Source organism: Nipponia nippon, unplaced genomic scaffold (assembly GCF_047370975.1).
Source record: "Nipponia nippon isolate SJK-2023a ecotype South Korea unplaced genomic scaffold, ASM4737097v1 scaffold_3, whole genome shotgun sequence".
NCBI classification, from domain to species: Eukaryota; Metazoa; Chordata; class Aves; order Pelecaniformes; family Threskiornithidae; genus Nipponia; species Nipponia nippon.
In genome coordinates this window covers 121,429,218-121,447,271 of record NW_028262347.1, presented here as the reverse complement: position 1 = coordinate 121,447,271, position 18,054 = coordinate 121,429,218, and the positions used below count along the sequence as shown (strand labels likewise).

The window sequence follows — 18,054 nt, the reverse complement described above, 5'->3', positions numbered from 1 at the left end:
ATGTCTTTAGGATTTACCCTCGTTGTACCGTCCTGTCTTTACCCATTTTAAGGTTCCCTCGAAGTTATACTTGTAAAACTGTAATTGTTCTGTCTTCATGTTTTAGGGATCATTGATAATATTTTGATAAGGTGCATTTTTTCCCCTTCGAAACGTTCTCTTTTTCAATAGTGATTTCAAGAGTTCTCTTTTTTTTCCTTGTTAGACTAACTGCAAAGAGTTGGCCGATTGAAAATATCCCGAACGTTTTACTGTACTTCCTTTGTGACTTGTGCCTTCTGGTTTTAATTAAGAATTCTCTTCATTGAATTTTTTTTGTTGTTGTTTACGCTTCATTTTAACTGTACTCTTATTTTGGTTCGAGTTAGTATTTTTATACCCCAAGGCACACTGGTCTTTTGTATTTCTTAATGTATGAGTCTAGTTTGAAAGAAGCAACGTGAGAAAAAACACATTTCAACTCACTGTTTTATATAAATATTACTATTAATGGGTATTGCTTATCTTGCCCCTGTGTATTGTCTGTTTTGTTTTGGAGGATGGCTTCCTATGCTTTGCTGGTGAAGGAAAAGAAAGAATGCTTTAAATTGAGTAAGAAATGAGCTTAAATTCAAAGGTCAGATACATTAGACTTCTGATTGAGGTGGAAACATTTTCTATTTCCAGTAATTAATATCTCCTATATTTCAGTCATAAAATTTGAACAGTTAATTTGTTTTTTTCTTTTAAAGTTTCTTTGTTTTAAAATCATTGATCATTAACTGTGACAAGGTCATGTAAACCAGATGTAGCTTTTCTTCAAAAAAAATTCGACAAGGCTGTAGTGTTTCTCAAATAAACTAATATAGCTGTAGCGTAACCAGCAAGGGACGGGTGCTTCTTTTGATCATTTTTACACCCAGTTTGAAAGCTCTGTTATCATGGAACTTTTTAACTCCTTGTAAATTGAATTTTAAACCTGTTATTTTTCTTTGATTTGGAAAATGCGAACACTGTGTTCATCTTTAAAAACAATGAAAGTCCTAACTGCTGCAAAATTGAAAATTAAAAACTGAGAACAACTTGAAACAAAACCAAAACTGAAGCACCCCCTTGGGGCTGTCAGTCTGAAAGTACAGCAGTTGTCAAGTGTTAATCTTCGTGCCTTTTTTTTCCACTGTGGATTTAATGTTTAGAGGTAAAAATAGGTTTTCTGAGATTCCATTTTTAAGCAAAATGGAAACTAGTTTATAATGTGAGTTATATCTGTGGGAGTTTCCTTCATAGACTGCTTTCAAAGTGAATCACAGGTTTCAGTTAATGGCACAGTTTAAAATATTTTTAAATTTTGAATTAGGACTGGTTCTTTGTCTGTTTCCTTCTTTCTTCCACTGTTTCATCCTGCTGTGGAGAAAAGAAAATCCAGGTTCTCTGTGTAGCATGGGTGCAGAAGCACAAAGTGAAGATGGCCAAATACTTTCTTTGTTCCAGGGGGTTTAAGTAACATTAAGGAAACTGAAATTTATGATCAGAAACAGCGTAATTTCAGAGTTTGGCAGGAGTGCCATCTTTCTTTTTTGAATTGGAAATACCTGACCTCAGTAAGGCTTCTTACTAATTCTGAGTCCATTCTGTACAGAAAATGTAAGAAATATTTTCCTGTGACTAATGTGGTTTTTTGTTTTTTTTTTTTTTAAATTGGTAGTTGTCCTTTTTCCTATTTAAAAAATAAGTCAATAATTTTGTCACTTATTTTTAATGTTTTCTTCACTTATTTTCCTATAAATGGAAAAATGTACTGTAAAAAAAATGTTAGCTTGCTTGCATCTCTAGATTATGCCCCTGACAAATTTAAAAATGTCATCTTTGTGAGGAGTATATTCAAGGTGATGAGAGAAGAGGCACCATTGACTTGGTGTCCATCACACATGGCTCTGACGAGCAGTACAGAACGCTGCCGGTGGTCTTTCCAAATTGCTATTTATCAAAACCAGCTTGACCCAAATCAGCCACCACCGAAAAGCTGGTTTAGTAATAGTTTGCTACAAAAATCTTTGAACCATTACACTTTTTTCAATGCGGCGTTGGCTCCCAGCCTACGTAGCGTTGCAGCAGGCTGTTGCAGAGCTCGCTCTCCGCTCTCTCAGTTGTATGGCTTTGCACGTGCTTACCCGGCTTTCTGACCAGATGTAGCTGTTTTTCACTTCAGCTTATATTAGATAGTAATAATAAAGATTAATGTACTTGGAGAATAAAAATATTTTGATATCAGCTTCCCAAAATAGTTTTATAAAAATACTAATCGATTCCTACGCTGTAAGAAAAAAATTCAGAACATGAAACTTTGAATTTCTATGTAAATGCACACTGGTGCCCGTTTTGCTATTGCTGTGAATAAAAATGGGAATATAATTGCTCCTTATTTTATGTTGGTATTTCAACAGGAATGCATATCAGCATTTGAAACTCACGTTTTGGTTTCGGGAGGGAGCTTGCAGTTTTGGGGGGAAGTTGGTGTGTGCAAAGAAATAAAAACTGAATTGTAGAGGAGTATGTCAGACTGCCTGCTCTTCACATTCCTCCTAGTCTCTTGAGTATAAAAGTATTTCTGGGGCTGATTGCTGGATGAGGCTGCCTTTGAAGACCACTGCTGTTACCTTCAGCTTAATACTCAGTGTCGCTCAGCGATATTGACTCTGCTTTTGTGACAAAAGTGCACGTGTGTAGCTGGGCCAAGAAATCAAACCAGTATCTGCCTGACATCTGCCAAGACAAATTACACAGAGGGTCTTTAGATCACTTCTACTTTTTACTTTGTTTTTTACCGATACGTAGCAACATTTCTGAAAAAACAAAGCGTATCAGATAATAAATCCTCCATGTATGAATTGCATTTAATACTGATATGGGGGTGAGAACAAAGAATTTTAACACCTCTTTGCAATCTTTGCAATTTTTTTATGGGATCACAGTGGCAAGGTTGAATTATACACAAAATCTCTCCTATAGTCAAATTTCAGTAGATGAATGCTGTATAAATAATTCGCTGGTTTAGGACTAGAGGGGAGAAGAGAAAGAAGTGACAGTTAATTTATGCAACAAGAATTCAGGTGGGGTTTTTTTTAGCTTTGAGACTTACAGGATGATATTTCTGTAAAGACAGACAGGTGGCATCCACAGTTGCTCAGTTCCCTAAAATGACAGGTACTTTCAATCTGCAAAATTGACTTTTCTGAAGTTTAGGTTTTTTTATGTATCTACCACCCAAACTATATTGATACATGTAACCGAACTATGGGGTTAAATCTTGTCTGTTTTATATGTGAAGTGTCAGTGTGTCTTCTGTAGGCTACAATTAATCAACAGCTCCCTGAGAAGATAATCTTCACAGATACAAAGGCAAAGTCCCAAGAATTCAAGCGGACGTTAGTAGTACTGTACCGCCTTATAGTACTATTGCTCCTTTATAATGCTCTTTGTTCATAGAACTGCTTCCACCAAATCCAGTCATTTTGAATGATAAAGATGAAGTGATTCCGGAGGTGTCAGGAGAGAATGCACAGAAATAGATAAATGGTAAAAAATTGTAAAAAAACCATAAAAATATGTCCCAGGACTCAGTGATACTTGCTCAAATGAACAAAATGTGGACTTAGAGGAGGATGGTTTCTACAATATTCTTAAGAAGCAATTTACCACGTGAGCTGCGTGGCACAGTCCTTGAAACTGTGGCGTACAAGGTCTGGCCTTAGTCATACAGGGCTGGACTGGGGTGATGGCTAAAGAAACAAGCCTTAGAAAATTAACTGGCTGTAAATGATAACTTGATGAGACATCCAAGAATTATGCACTTGCAAAAGAAATTTTGTCTTCAAACCCATGATTTTCTCTGGTTTGAGATTTCTATAAATTAATGTGCCAGCTACTTGTAAGGAGAAGCAGAGGTCAGCGGGAGACTCAGGATATATAATGAGAAAGTGTAAGGAGGAAAAAATAAGCTGCTTTTTAGCTTTTTAATGGTGACAATATTGCATTCAGTACTTAGAATGATGATTAAAGTTGCCCTATGGTATTTTTCTACTATCTGATCAGCCTGAGTCCTTCCAGAAATAGAAGTCACTAACTGAAATTGCTTTAATAAAGCACGGAAATAATACTTATTGAAATAAGATGTTTTTTCTTATTTTCAACAAGTAATTTCATTAAATAGAGTATATGATCTCATTTTCAATTGGGATTGCTCCCAGCTGCTGTATCCCAGCCTCGGTCACACAGAGAAGGGGTGTTAGAAGTCAGTTGGCATCTTCTTAAATATAAAGCAAACTTTATCATGTGCCACTGAGCAGGAGCAGATATTTAATTTTTCTTTTTTTTCGGGGGGGGGGGGCAGGTAGTTTCTTTTTTAAACAATACTGGAGTTCAATCTGTTTTTATTTGCCATTAAATTCTCTTAAAGCCATTCTGCTTAGGTTAAAACCACGAGCAAAGGGAGTACTTTCCTGAATTCATGTGGTGTTGCCTCCAGAGCAGTAGCAATTGAAAGGTGGCTGAATTTTAACTTAGGGATTTGTTATTATGGTGACACAAGTTCCTATTTGCCTCCTCTAAAAGCTTAACTATGTACCTGAGATTATTTTACTGATACTTAACATTTCAGTAAAAGGGTTCTTTTTCAGATGGAGTTTAAATTATATATACTTAAGTACATTTACAGAAGGTTATTTTTATGATTAAACTTTTGATTTTGATTGGAGGGAGTCAATGGAAAAATGTTGACTAAAACAGGTCATCTTTGTAAAGACATTTTGGAAGTTTTAAGGACCGTTATTTTTCTGCCTTTCAAACCTTATTTGAAGAATCTGGAATCAACCTTAATGTGTAGAAGAAACAGAAATACAGTCAATCAAATGTAAGTTTGTAAAACCAAACATATCTGGGTTTAAACTTTTCCTGATGATAAACTCATTACCAAGTCTTTATATATGTAGTTTATACTGTCTGTGTTAAGCTTAAAACATGCCTGAAGTATTCATATTACAGTGATTTTTTTTCAAGATATTGGTATTTTCTCAGTTGCTCTGGGAGAGCCTTCTTCTGCCTGAGGGTTGCGTTATAAACCTGTGCCGTGGTCCAAGAAAGGACTGGTCTACAGTGTGGTTTGGCAAGCCTTACTTCTCCCCAGAAAACACTTGGCTGTCGTGCTTAACAAATTTGCTAGGAGCCTCGTCATAATAGCTGTTTCATATAGCTGCACAGCTAGAGCTAGCATGGGCCTGATGGCAAGAAGGATAATGCCCCGACTGCGCTTGATGTAATGAGTGAAAGTGGAGTAAGGGTATAAATGCTGAGCAACGAGCACCGAGTTCAGCTGAGGCAGTAAGGCTCAGAGAAACTGAAGGTACAGTAGCTTTAGTTACTGTAAGAAATTGAATCTGGGGCCAGGAACACTACAAGCCAAAAGATGAACTCATCCAGAGTATCAGGCTTCAGTATTATTTGAAAGCAATGAGTATCAAACAGTGAGTAGTGAGCGGCTTTGAAAGTGCTTTTGGCATGAGACTACGAAGGCTAGGCTTGGTGTAAATCCATTTCAGGACACAAACTTACCATCAGCCTAGAGGTGCAGTAAATACGAACTTTCAAATTTAAGAAGTTAAAATAACTTTACACTTGTGTCACCTCCAGAAGCTAAACTTGCAAATTTTTCCTTGGTGAACTTTCAGAAATGAGGAGGACGTAATAGAAGAGGCAGTAGGGCTGGTAGTAAAAACAACCTATTGGGATATTAGAAAGGTGTTGGCCACACATCAAAAACGTAATGGATTTCAAAGAGGGAGAGAAAGCCATAAAGTGTTTTTGACTTGGGTGTTTAAAGCAATTGCCAACAATAATTAGTAGAGAATGCAATCTTAGCAGGTACTATTCAGATTCGCTTCCTTCAAACCACATTTTCCTAGTTAAATCATAAGAAATACATTGTGCTTTCATGTTGGGAGTCAAAACATAGATAAAAGTAATGAAGTCATTCTAAACTTTGTAAAGCAGGCTTCGTTAAGTTTCACATACTAAATTCAGGCAATCCACAGAAAAACGGTTATAAGGCATAAGGCAGGGTCTTAAGAATGTCTGGCAAAGAAAAGCATTTAATGACCTCCTTTGTCTTTAATAAAGCATAAAGAATATTAAGCTTTTCTATAGTGAGGGCTAATTTGAATAGAGATTTGTCTTAAAGATTTTTTCAGATTCTTCCAGACAAGTTGCTTAGCTTACCGGTGGCAAGCCTAGTGAGCTTCAGGTATGTAAAAAGAAAAAGTAAGACAGGACTTGGTGACCAGGTTGCTTCCCTGAGCTGGTGTCATATCCTCTGCACTTTGGATCTATTGCTATTTCTGAAACTTCCTGGGAAAGTTCTACCTCTGTTTATTCTCTTATTAAAAAAAAAAACACCTTATTTTTGCCTGTGAAGTAGCTATTTGAATTACCTGGTTTTCCACAGCAGTTGGTTTGATTTTGAGTCAACCGATGATCAGCAGAAGGCTTCATTGCATGTGTTGTAAGCGGAGAACGGTGTAGAGTGGATACCATTCAGATCCTGTTCAAGGAGCCTTAAATGTTCTAACCTAAACGAAGCAAGTACATGAACATATAAAATATTATAATTTGGGGCAGATTGACGCAGTACTTAAAGCTAAGTAATTATACTTACCTGTTCTGTCTCTTCAGTCAGAATAATGTCCTGATGCTGAAAAAAGACTGAGTCTTTGCATAGTTTACGTCCCCAGATGCTGACCTCCTAGTAAGCATCTCTGTTACTATTTGAATTTATATGGTTCTATTCTCAAACTCATATTTCAGCTTCTGTGTTTAAGTTGACTTTTACATTGGTGGCTTTTTAAACCTGTGGTTCAGAAAACTCCAAGATTTCTTTTACTGGTATTTTATAATAATTTTATTAATTTATCCTGCCATGGCCTTAGGCGTGTGGCATGTTCTCTCACTTTCTTTAAAGAGTTTTCTAGCACTGTAGGGCCAATTTTTCTGAGACGCAGTGGCTATATAACATTATTATTCTGCATTAGTAGCATCAATTGGATTCATAAAAATAAGGAAGTTTTAACTTGTTCAACGATGCTCTTATGTGTATGATTCTGGTTAAATTAAGTCACAAGGGGTCTGTAGGTGAGGTTAATAAGATTCAACTACAGCATGCATATCTTTGAAAGCTTGAGGAATTATGTCGTGCCCACCCAGCTAGTGCTTGCACTGCTAACTCTGTCGGTCTGCAGAACTTAGGGATCAGACTTGAAGTCAGTATTTAACTTCATTCTACTAGAGAAATTCAGAAACTGGTATAAATGAGGAAAAAAAGATGGGGGCTGGAGGGCCAGGGAGTTTCACCTGGGAAGGTGGTTTATTGCCTGATGCGTACCTAAGGCAAACAGTGTGGAGGCTTCTTGCTGGTTTTAATACACTTTTCACAACTGGGGAAAGGGAGTGCTCTGTGCAGGTGGATTTTGCAAGCGGTGCAGCAATGAAGTGCAGTATGGCAATAACAGCAAGTCTCTTCTGGTCAGTTGTGTTTGAAAGTATGTCCCAGCTAGAGTTTCACTTCTGGCAGTGGGCTCAGCGAGCATTAAATGAATGTGAATTTTAAAATACAGCAGTAGAGGTATTTTCAGAAATGCTATGTATCACCATTAGAAATGTGCGATGTACGATTTATTTTTTCACACGCCACAAATACAGTTACTTTGCAGGCCAGGTTTTGTTTTCAGCTATGATTCAAGAAGACTGCTCTGTAGATCAGCTCTGCTTTCATCTGCTGTTCATCCGCAGATTAGTTTTATTACTTCCTACAGTTTTCATTATGCATATTGAAGTTAGTTGCATAAATTAAGATCATATGGACAATATCCATAAGTCATTTTTGTGTTCTCTGATTCTCTTTGCAGTTGATGAAGGTCGCATTAAGGAACTGGGCAGAGTGAGAGTACTTCACAAGAGAACCGTGATGCCTTACAGCGTGTATAAGAAAAGAAGGAAGGGGCCAAGCGACGAAGCCAGCGTTCGGCAATATGCAAGTTTGGTTGGACAGACCTGTTCAGAAAGAATGTTGTTGTTCAGAAGTTGAAAAATCATTAAATGGCATTTTGATGGCGCTACATTTTCTTGCACTGCCACTGGATGATATGTACTATAGTTGTGTGTTGGTATGCCTACTCAAATAGCAGTATGAAATACAGGTATATATCTAGGCTTGTGTGATTACATGGTACTGTGTTTAAAGGCCAACTCCAATAAAACTTAGAATATAGCAAGGCTTTAGCAATATAAGTTTAGAAAAACATGCTTGCAATATATTTTAATTAAGTCGTTCTAGCCTTTCTATGCATTTTGAATAATTCTAAGTATCTAAGCAAGATGAAAAACAGGTGTCTTTTTTGTAGAGACAAAGGTTGACTAAATCTAGATTAACAATAATTAAATTACAAATGTTTTCAAATAGCACCTTGGATATCTGTCGTTAAAAATTGCCATGAAATTTATGCTCGCATTTGTATGCTTCTGAACTCTTGCAAGAGAATTGAAATGTGCTGTTACTTTCTAACGTGAAATCTGGCATGGTTTAATTTTATTTCAATAGTATATTTAAAAACAGGAAGAACTTATTTTCACTGCACATTCTTCATTCCTTTAAAGCTGTGGGTTAGCGTCTGGGGTCTTAGTGAATGTAGGAGTTCATAGTAGGTTCTCAGTGGCAGGGGATGCAGTGCTTTGGAAAAAACTTTCCCCTCTTGAGGTGAAACAGAATAGTTGCACTATAAATATACCAAAGATATGCAGCACAGTGGTTTTTTGGTATAAGCCTTATCCTTTGTCAAAAAAGAGTGGATATTTTAATGCACATCACTAATGTGAAATAGAGCTTGGAAGGTTTATTCTATAGCTCTTCAGTGCACACTTCAAAACTATGCTAAAAGAAAGACATGAGGTACCACTGCTGGGTTTTGTTGCAATTTTTTTCTGCAGAATTGTGTGGGAAGACTTAAATATCGTATTTCTGCGTTTTTACTGACTGTTTTGTTTATGGTGCAGCAGCTCGCAGGTTAACATCTTTAATAACATTTTACTAAACACTTCTGTTGGAAACACCGGAGGTTGTGATGCTCGTAAAGAAAGCACTTTATTACCTGATTTATGAGCATTGTCATTAGTCGTCTGTGTCCCTATCAAGTCACACAAGTTATAGGAATTTTGGGAAATAACACTGTTGTATAATTCAGTAATGTGTTACAACATCGTAACAATACCAATGCATTTGTATTTCTGATCTTCTTGGATAACAGGAGCTAGTATTTACCTTGAATCAACTTGAAGTTTCCTGTTAACCTTTGAAGAAAGATTCTTATTCAAGAACATATGTGCAGGTGTTTTTCCCCAGAAAGGAGCCAAACTCAATTACACCCTCTGAGGGTTACCTCTTCTATCATTCATGGGCTTGATTTAATTTTAAACACTTGGCCAATATTACTAATTGTTGATTTTTATGTGGAACAGACGTAAGAATTTTGGGATTCAAGTGCATTGCAGATTTAACTTTTTTTCCCGTATCTGTTTGATCGTTGTAATATTATTGATATAGAGTACAGCTTCAACAGGAATTTTAAAAAATAATTTTATGTTTTATAAATTGGGATGTATTGTATTGATCTACTCCCAGTCTGAAACAAAATAGATTATTTCTTTCAGCTTTATATCTAGTATGTGTTTATCTGTTGCCTGGTACCGAGAAGTTTCTGTATACCGTACAATCTGGTTTGTCCATGTCTTATCTAAACCTATTGCCATAGGAGAACCACTAAATACTACTTATGAACATCATTATAAAGAGTTCCTTTCTGTGGAGAAAATACTCTTGCCACTCAGTGAAATGTCAGATAGCGTAACATTTAGCCTGGAGAAGAGAAGGCTGCAGGGAGACCTTATTGCAGCCTTTCAATACTTAAAGGGGGCCTACAAGAAAGATGGGGACAGACTTTTTAGCAGGGCCTGCTGCAACAGGACAAAAGGTGATGGTTTTAAACTAAAAGAGGGTAGATCCAGACTAGATATAAGGAAGAAGTTTTTCATGATGAGGGTGGTGAAACACTGGAAGGGGTTGCCCAGAGAGGTGGTAGATGCCCCATCCCTGGAAACATTCAAGGCCAGGTTGGACGGGGCTCTGAGCAACCTGATCTGGTTGTGGATGTCCCTGCCCATTGCAGGGGGGTTGGACTGGATGGCCTTTAAAGGTCCCTTCCATCCAAAGCGTTCTGTGATTCTATGATTCTATTTTCTGCCTACACGATGTGTTGAAAAGCGGTCATGCCCATATGGCTTAAAACCAAAATAAAGGAGAAAACCTTTTTATATGATATAAAATCAGTTAATGGGCACAGAGGAATTCCAGTATGACTTCCCAAATCTTAAAGATTATCAAAACCATTGAATTATGGTCTTGCTGTGTTCCTGGGGAAGTTAAAGTTTCTGTTAAATTGCAAGGGAGCAGACTTAACGTCACCACTGACAGTTCTTGAAGAGCTCCATCTTTTTCTGCCCGCTATTTGTTACTGATATGCCTTCTAGGTATGTATTAGACTTTTAGCTGATGCTCTGTTTCTCTTGGGAAGCTTTTAGGGACTGCAGTTAAAGAAAAGTGAGAGAAGTCTAAAATTGAAAATTGAGTTGTCGTTAGTGTGACCACTAAAGGTAAATGACCATTTCCTGTGAATTCTGAAACGGTGCTTTCACTTCCTGACCTCCACCAGAGTGGCAGCACCACGGCACGCTGGGCTTCTGACTCCTACTGAACTTAAATATATATACATATATATGTATGTATATAAAAAAGTCAACATTGAGATTAACTCAAAAATTGAGTTCATCTGAGGTAGTATGCTGAGATCTGACTCGCTGCTTTAGTGTGATTTTTGAAGGGAATTGGTGCAGTATTTTCAGGACTGATACCTCTATCCCTGTTTTAGAAGTGGAATAGAGTCTGAGGATGAAGTTCTGTAAATTTTGCCATTACTTCTGTGGAGCTGAACCTTCATCACTATTACAATTTTGTTTAATAAGATGTTGTCATTGAGAATTATTGAATTCAGAGATATTTAATTTAGTACAAACTATTTTATAAGAGTTTCTTTAGTGTAGTTAGTTTGTGAGAGTTAATCCCTAACGTAAGGTTGCCTTGTTCTATCGTCTGTTGATAAATGAGCATAGAATGGGGGTAAGGAAACGCAGAGCTGTGACCAGTGCTAAAAAATACCATTCTTTGTTTTAATTGGAAATAAATGGGGAGCTTACTCATTTCCAGCATCAACACATTTCAGTAAATGCAAAAGAACCCGCAAGTTGAGTTTGTAATTGCTTTTCAGCAGACCTGTTTGACTTGTAAGTACAGAAAATAAAGTTATTTCTAGTCTCTGTGAATTATTATAAGTAAGTAATAGCTCCGAGTGTGACCTGTCTTACTTTGTAGGAATTCATTATCTTGGAGGTTGACTAAGTGTCCAGCGAACAGCAAAATCAGGGAAGTCAAAGAGTAGCAGTGATTAGAAGGGATTCCTATCAGTTCAAAACACATAACCATATTCTAGACCTAAATTTCAGTTCTAGCTAGACAGATTAATGAAGAGTTTATGCTTTGAAACAGAATTTAGAATTCTTTTGTGAACAGAATAAAATAAAATAAAGAGGCTTTTCACAAACGGAGACTAGATAGGACTAGCTATTTATTTTAGTTAGGCTATACCATTTCTAGTTGGTTGAAAAATAACCTTTCCCTGAAGTAAGCAGCCAAACAAGCAACACAGAAATCTGGATTATGCGCGCAAAGATAACCAAACACCGATTTGTCTTCCTGCTGAATGAGGCAGAATTCCAGCTAATTCTGGGATTCCTGAATGAGACTTTTGGTGGAGCCCAGTTCTACCAGGGCTTGAAATTTTGGTGTGCCGAGGCTTGCGGTGGTCCAGTGCACAAGGCTCTGTCCTTGAAATCGTACTTCCTGGGAGCATTTATTTTTCCTGTTTCATTGCTCCTTTGGAGTCTACATCCATCGCTCTTTCTGAAGGTCTGATAATATCTTTGCCTGGTGATCATTCTGAAGCTACCAGCCTGATCAGTCATGTGTTTCTGAATTCCCTCTCATTCTGGGTGTCCCAGATAATCCTTCGGATGTGTATTATGTGCTCTCCTCATCATGTGTGTCCCCCCCCCCCGGCTTTAATGCTTCTTCTTGCTCGTTCTGTCCCAGTCCTGCTGCAGGAAGAGTCTGCATTTGGAAGGGCGTAGACAATATTTAGGGCAGAAATCATCACCGCATTTCGGGGAAATCATCAGCGTTTCCAGAGGCGTTGTAGCCACATAGCGTACCCAATATATTTATAAAACTGCACCTTTAGAGCCTCTTGCATATGATCTCACGTACTGAGCATAAAAAAAGCCAGATTACGTTTCCACTTGCCAAATGATTTGTTTTCTTAAGTTAGTCGAAGTGATGGAGAGTTTCCAGGCCCTGACTCTGTGGCTGTCCTTAGGAGGCCACGGTGGTGAGCTGTGTTCCTCAGTCAGGCTTGAGCGTCGGCTGAGGAAGGTGCTGCGGAGGAAACGCCGAGGAAGGGCTGGCGATGACCCTGCGTGACGGAGAGAGGAACCGAAGTGGCTGCTGGTCAGAGGAGCATTAGCAGGTGAGCAGCCATGTGATTTGCCTTTAGTTATGAGGCAGATATTAGTCTCACTGGGGAAATAAAAATGCACAGTGAAAAACAAATTGCATAAATAACACCATTTATGCATGGTGTTAACCATGTATGTTAACCATAGCTGCTAACAAAATGGGTATACCAGCTAGGTTGACTATAATAAGCTCATTTTATATGAGTGTTTTTGAAAAGCGTGGTGACTAAGTCGCCAAGTATACAAGCACTGACTAAACAGAACGTTTTGTGAATAGAACTGCTTAAGTATAAAGATAATGGAGGGCGTTAAAATACGTCGTTTAAGCCAAAACGCTTTTACAGGAACAGATGTGCAATAGTAACGCATACTAAACATAGTATCCAGGTGCCAGTTGTGGTCAGTGGATTCCTAAATAAACCAGTATTCTATAAATTAATCTACTCTATGCATTTTATAGCGCATTTAAAGCTCATCTTGTGAGAGCTTTGCTTTCTAACGGTATTAAATAGGAATGTAAATAGAGGAAATTAATATGCTATACTTGAGTTTATATGTTAATGCTATCTGTATTAATACAAAGTAATCTTAACTCTGAAAACAGTGGCTTTTACTGATCATCTTAGACAAGTAACAGCTCAGAAGCTTTCTGGCTGTCTCTCTTCATGGTTATGTTTTACTGTTTTGATGCTTATTCATTTCCTTATTATAACTATTCCCATCAGATTTTTGTGCTTCCCATCAGTTATTTCCACTTCAGTTTTGACACATAATACATGTGTCTGCCAAAATTCCTGCTGAGAGATTGCAATCAGGACAAAAGAAAGCGTTAGAAAGTCTGTTAAGGAGTGAGAAGAGAGCAGAGTCCGCAGGGACAGTCAGTCTGCAACCTTTGTGCTGCAGAAAAAGGAGGATTTATTTACAATTTAGTCTGCTGCAGGCTTTAAAATAAATGTGTCAGATTTCATTCATTTCCCTTTGTCTGTGACATCGGACTGTTGTTGGCCAGGAAGAATCAATGGAGCATTGTAGAATATTAAAAAAAAAAAAAAAAAGTTAAGGTCCGTGTACTGCATTTATGGCGAAAAGCTCGAGTTAAGGAATGAAATTGCATGAATTCTGTTGAAATTCTCGCTCGATGTCTACATAGGAGCAGAAGAGTGTAGGCTGGATGGGACTTTCAAAAACTGTTTGCTGCTTCTCCCCATCTTCTCTTCTCCAGGCTGAAGCAGGGCAAGAACACATCCAGCATCCCTGCAGGGGTGAACCTCACTGTTTGCATTCATCTCTAACGAAGGCAGTTCAATAAGCTCCTTCCAGTGATTTTCTGCAGGGAATGGTATCCTTGTTATTGAAAGTTTTTAATACCTGCTGTCTAATTGTCATACTTTCGGGTGCAAGTGAACCTGGTTTGCTTTGTCCTACCTGAATGCAAAGAGCGATTGCTGAGGTTCCTCTTCGCAACAGCTCTAGACATTTTTGAAGACTGTTGCCAAGTCAACCTGCTGGGTTTTTCTCTAAACTAACCGATCCCAACTACCTTTCCAAATAGTCACGTTTTTAAGAGAATTTATTGGGCTTTCTTAAGTATTCCCCCATTGGTCCACTTTTTTAGTGTGGTGCCCTAGTGCCGGCTGCTCTAGTCATCAAAGTAATAATTATTTCAGCGTTTTTCATCAGCAAATACATGTTGCTTTTTCAAAATAATAATTGGCACTATCCTAACTGATTTTTCTGCTTAACACAGATGCATATTTTCTGTTTATCTGCCACACTTCAGTAAAATAGGGTGAAGAACTAACCCTTACTATACCAGCAAACATAATTTTTCTCTCCTTAAATGCTCCCAACCTGCAGCCAGCAGAGGGCACGTTCCAGCTTGCGAAGTTCATCGTAGCACTGACGTTACTTCTTGTCTGACTATCCAAATTTTCTGGGTCTCTTGTATTAACATCTCATTCCGAGTTTAATTTTTTACTCTGCTCTTAATGGTGGTATATCAGAAAAACAAATTATTGTCAGGTGGGGTTGACAAAGTTCTGTGCTTCATTAGTTGAATGAAGCACAAATTTGTTAAAAATCAGGATTAAAAGCTGTTTCAAGACAAATAGTCTAGATTTTATAACACTAGATTTATTAGATACGTTATACTACTAGTATATTACAGAAATTAAGGTCTGTAGAACACATAAGGAGGGGCCAGCTGGCAGTTACCTACCTCGAAATGCTTTTGATGCCATTCCTTTCCATGTTGTTCCTATCAAACTGTGTGCAGTAGAAGCATTAATAATGTCTAATATACTGTTTATTGCATGCATATTGACAGCTGCTCTATATTTCTCAGTGGGATTGCAACAACTAAATCACAGTGCATCTCAGCAAAAATGCGATCTCCAAAAGTGAACAAAGTGTGCTCGCATCTTCTGGTGCAAGAGAGGAGTATGTTGTGCTCACCGACAGTTAACTTAGAAGCTGCACTTTCAGTTACTAACAGCTTGTCCGTTGCCTTGCTAAGGCCCTCTCTTTTCAGCAGCCAACTGATTTTTAAGTCACAACACAATTTATTTTTTTTTAAAAACCAATGCTCAGTTCACAGCTGCCCTGAAAAAAAAAAAAAATCTCTTCATTGTCAATAGATGTCTTGGTGAGATTTCTAGTGCGTTGATTGTGAAAGCTAAAAAAAAAATTTCCAAAGTCTATCATTTTTCTGCTTTCTCCTTATCCCTCTTTCATTTTTAACCTAAATTATTTTGATATCGGGATTTCTTTCTTGCCTATGCAGGGAATAAAATGATGTCAAAATAAGGTTTCTAATAGTGAACTTTAGAGGTCAGGAGACTGCAATGCTTTTCTTTATTGCCAAGGGCATTGCAACCCATTTGTTTTGTGAATATATTAGTCGCTATTGCTCAAGACAAAAGCCGTCAAAGACAGATCAGTTGAAAAAGCAAGGTTCCCAATTTTAAATTATTTATTATTTTTCATACAAATACATTATTGCGGTGCCCAGAATCCTGGAAGAGGCTTTGCTACAACAGCTGCTGCACGTGTCCTCAAGTTGAGATTATCCTCATCCCTGAAATTTTTGCAGTCCGTAAAATTCCAGATGTCTTGTAAATACTCCTTTCTAAGCTGGCTTCGGTAAAGGGAGCGAGTAACTGCTTTCCAGGAACAAGGCAGAAGGCTTGGAGGAGCTGGGGTTCGGAGGAATGTCCTGCCCCAGTTACTGCGCCTCTGCTCAAGGCACTCTGGTGCCCTAAGGTTCAGCCTGGCCATCGGGGGAGAGGGGACCTCTCCCTCACTGGCCTTTCAAACCAGCGCATGTGATTTCCTTGTTATTGTATAATATTTTTATTGTATAATATTCTATAATACTATCATACGTTGTATTTTTATACTCCTCTTGCTATGTTAGCATCCTTGAGAGCTTGTATGCTTTATGATAACTCTTATAGCTTGTTCCCTGTCTCCTGAAAATACATTTATGGAGAGGCATTGCCATTCTTAGGGGACGTTCCGTGGCGCTATGGGACAGCAGTATTTGTGTCGCTTCCTTCTTTCAGTTGGAGGCTGTCAGCACATTTCAGCCAGGAATAAATTAGCACATTCTTACCAAGTTGTAATAAGGGGATAGGTGAGACACTGCCTTCTCAGCGAAAATAAACATGGCAGCAGTCTGACAATCTTGAGCAATTAAAATATTGAGTTGGGACGAGAAGGGCATTTGCCTGGATAAAAGGTAGCGACCCCAGGTGGGACCTGGCAGCAAAGCTCCTGGACTAACGTTGCACCGGGACTAACGTGTGGTCTTCAGTTTTACACCGAACAGCTTCAGCTTCTGACATCATGCAACTCCCGGAGCCATTGCTGACACCCTTCACTCCAAATCAATCCCTCCGTCAGGTGGTGGTGATCCTCTCAAACCTCCCACATTCATGGGCCTGTTTAACAGGATAGAGAGATTCTAGGAATGCCAGTGCAGTGTAATGAAATTGGAGCTTAGGTATCTTCTTCTGGTCTGCTTTTAATATATTAAATCTGTATTTTTCTTTTATTGCCTTGTATCGTAAAACAAAAATAATAATTATTGTTTACATAATTGGAAAAAGCAGAACACTGAAGTAGAAAAATGAGACGTGCTAAAATTAAAATTGGACGTTCCTGAAAAGGCAGAAACCCGCTCAATCCAAAGGAGTGAAGTTGTCAAAATATACCTCCCATTTACCAAGAGGAATATACTTTCTGTGCCTGAAGATTTTGATGCTTTTTAACAGCTGATTTTCCATTCACATTTCCTTTGGGGTTTTTTTGTCTTGTCCTCAGTTTGTCTTGTGCACATATGAGCATCTTTCAGTTCTTCAGCCTCTTTCGAAATTGAGACATTTATCCATAGCTAGTAATTCAAAAGCATATTTAGTCAAGTGATGTGTGGCCTTCATTATTACCTTGCAGAGTGACCTCCTAGGAAAGAACGAACGCGTTGACATTTGCAGTTGATAATCTATTGATTCACGGTAGAAAACAAAGGCAATCAACGGGAGGGCTGTAATTGTTTCATTAAGTCCTGTGAACAGCACATCGTACATTGATCCAAAACGCCTTGGAGCTACAGCTTCACAATGTCATGACTCTCCCCATGGGCACCTTATTTTTCAATTTGCTGGTACTTGAAAGTGCTTTGATGATAGTCTCACAAAATCCCATCATTCTGAATCACTCCTACTGAGTGTGACGGTGTGGCAGGTAAGCTACTCTCAAATCTAGACAGCTGAGTGCAGAATGGGTTCCTACCCTTACATAGGTGTTTAAGCCTTTAGAAGTGACCACTTGTCTCAAAAGTAAGGTCAGGGAAATCAAATATACTGGTATCTGGCCTTCGGGGAGCCTGAGCTCTCTCCTGGACGGGCTCCATGGAGTGTAATCGCTTTTTCTTACTCTGCATCGAGCAGAAATGATATGGTGGTTTTAAAAGCCAGCAGTCTGTCCCCATTAGAAGTCCTGCAGTCGCTAATGATGTGTACTAATAGCTGGATATTTAATAAAAAGTCTGATTCTGACATAACAAGGAAGAGGTTTTCCAGTTCCTATTTCAGCCAGCATCTGGGATCCTTTTCAAACCTCTCTATAGCATTGTTCATTACTGTATTTTATAGTAAGTACAATCAGGATTACAGTCTCTTGAACCTTCTGGTGGTACTACAAGTGCAACAAATAATTGTCTATGCATCTTGTTTTTACTGCAGATAAAAATCATCTGGATCAAGAAATAACCGTGTACTACAGCAAAGCTGTAAGTACTTGTCCTTCTTAAAAGGCTGAAGTTAAGGTGTAACATATTTATAAACTCATTGA

The 18,054-nt window shown here is 38.2% G+C and overlaps 1 protein-coding gene across 16 annotated transcripts in view; it reads left to right on the top strand.

Annotated features, from left to right (window-relative positions):
* ATE1 (arginyltransferase 1) overlaps positions 1-17,679 on the top strand; it is a 92,560-nt gene extending 74,881 nt beyond the window's left edge. For 13 of the 16 annotated variants that reach the window (XM_087764209.1, XM_087764206.1, XM_087764207.1 and 10 more), the window contains one exon: positions 7,932-9,734. In XM_087764209.1, coding sequence (XP_087620335.1) covers positions 7,932-8,110 — 179 coding nt within the window. In that variant the 3' untranslated portion in view covers positions 8,111-9,734. Of the gene's footprint in view, positions 1-7,931; positions 9,735-12,563; positions 12,714-13,924 lie in introns of those variants that run through there. The other 3 variants (XR_015706236.1, XR_015706235.1, XR_015706234.1) reach the window with 2 other exon arrangements.
* The last annotated feature ends 375 nt before the right edge of the window (positions 17,680-18,054 follow it).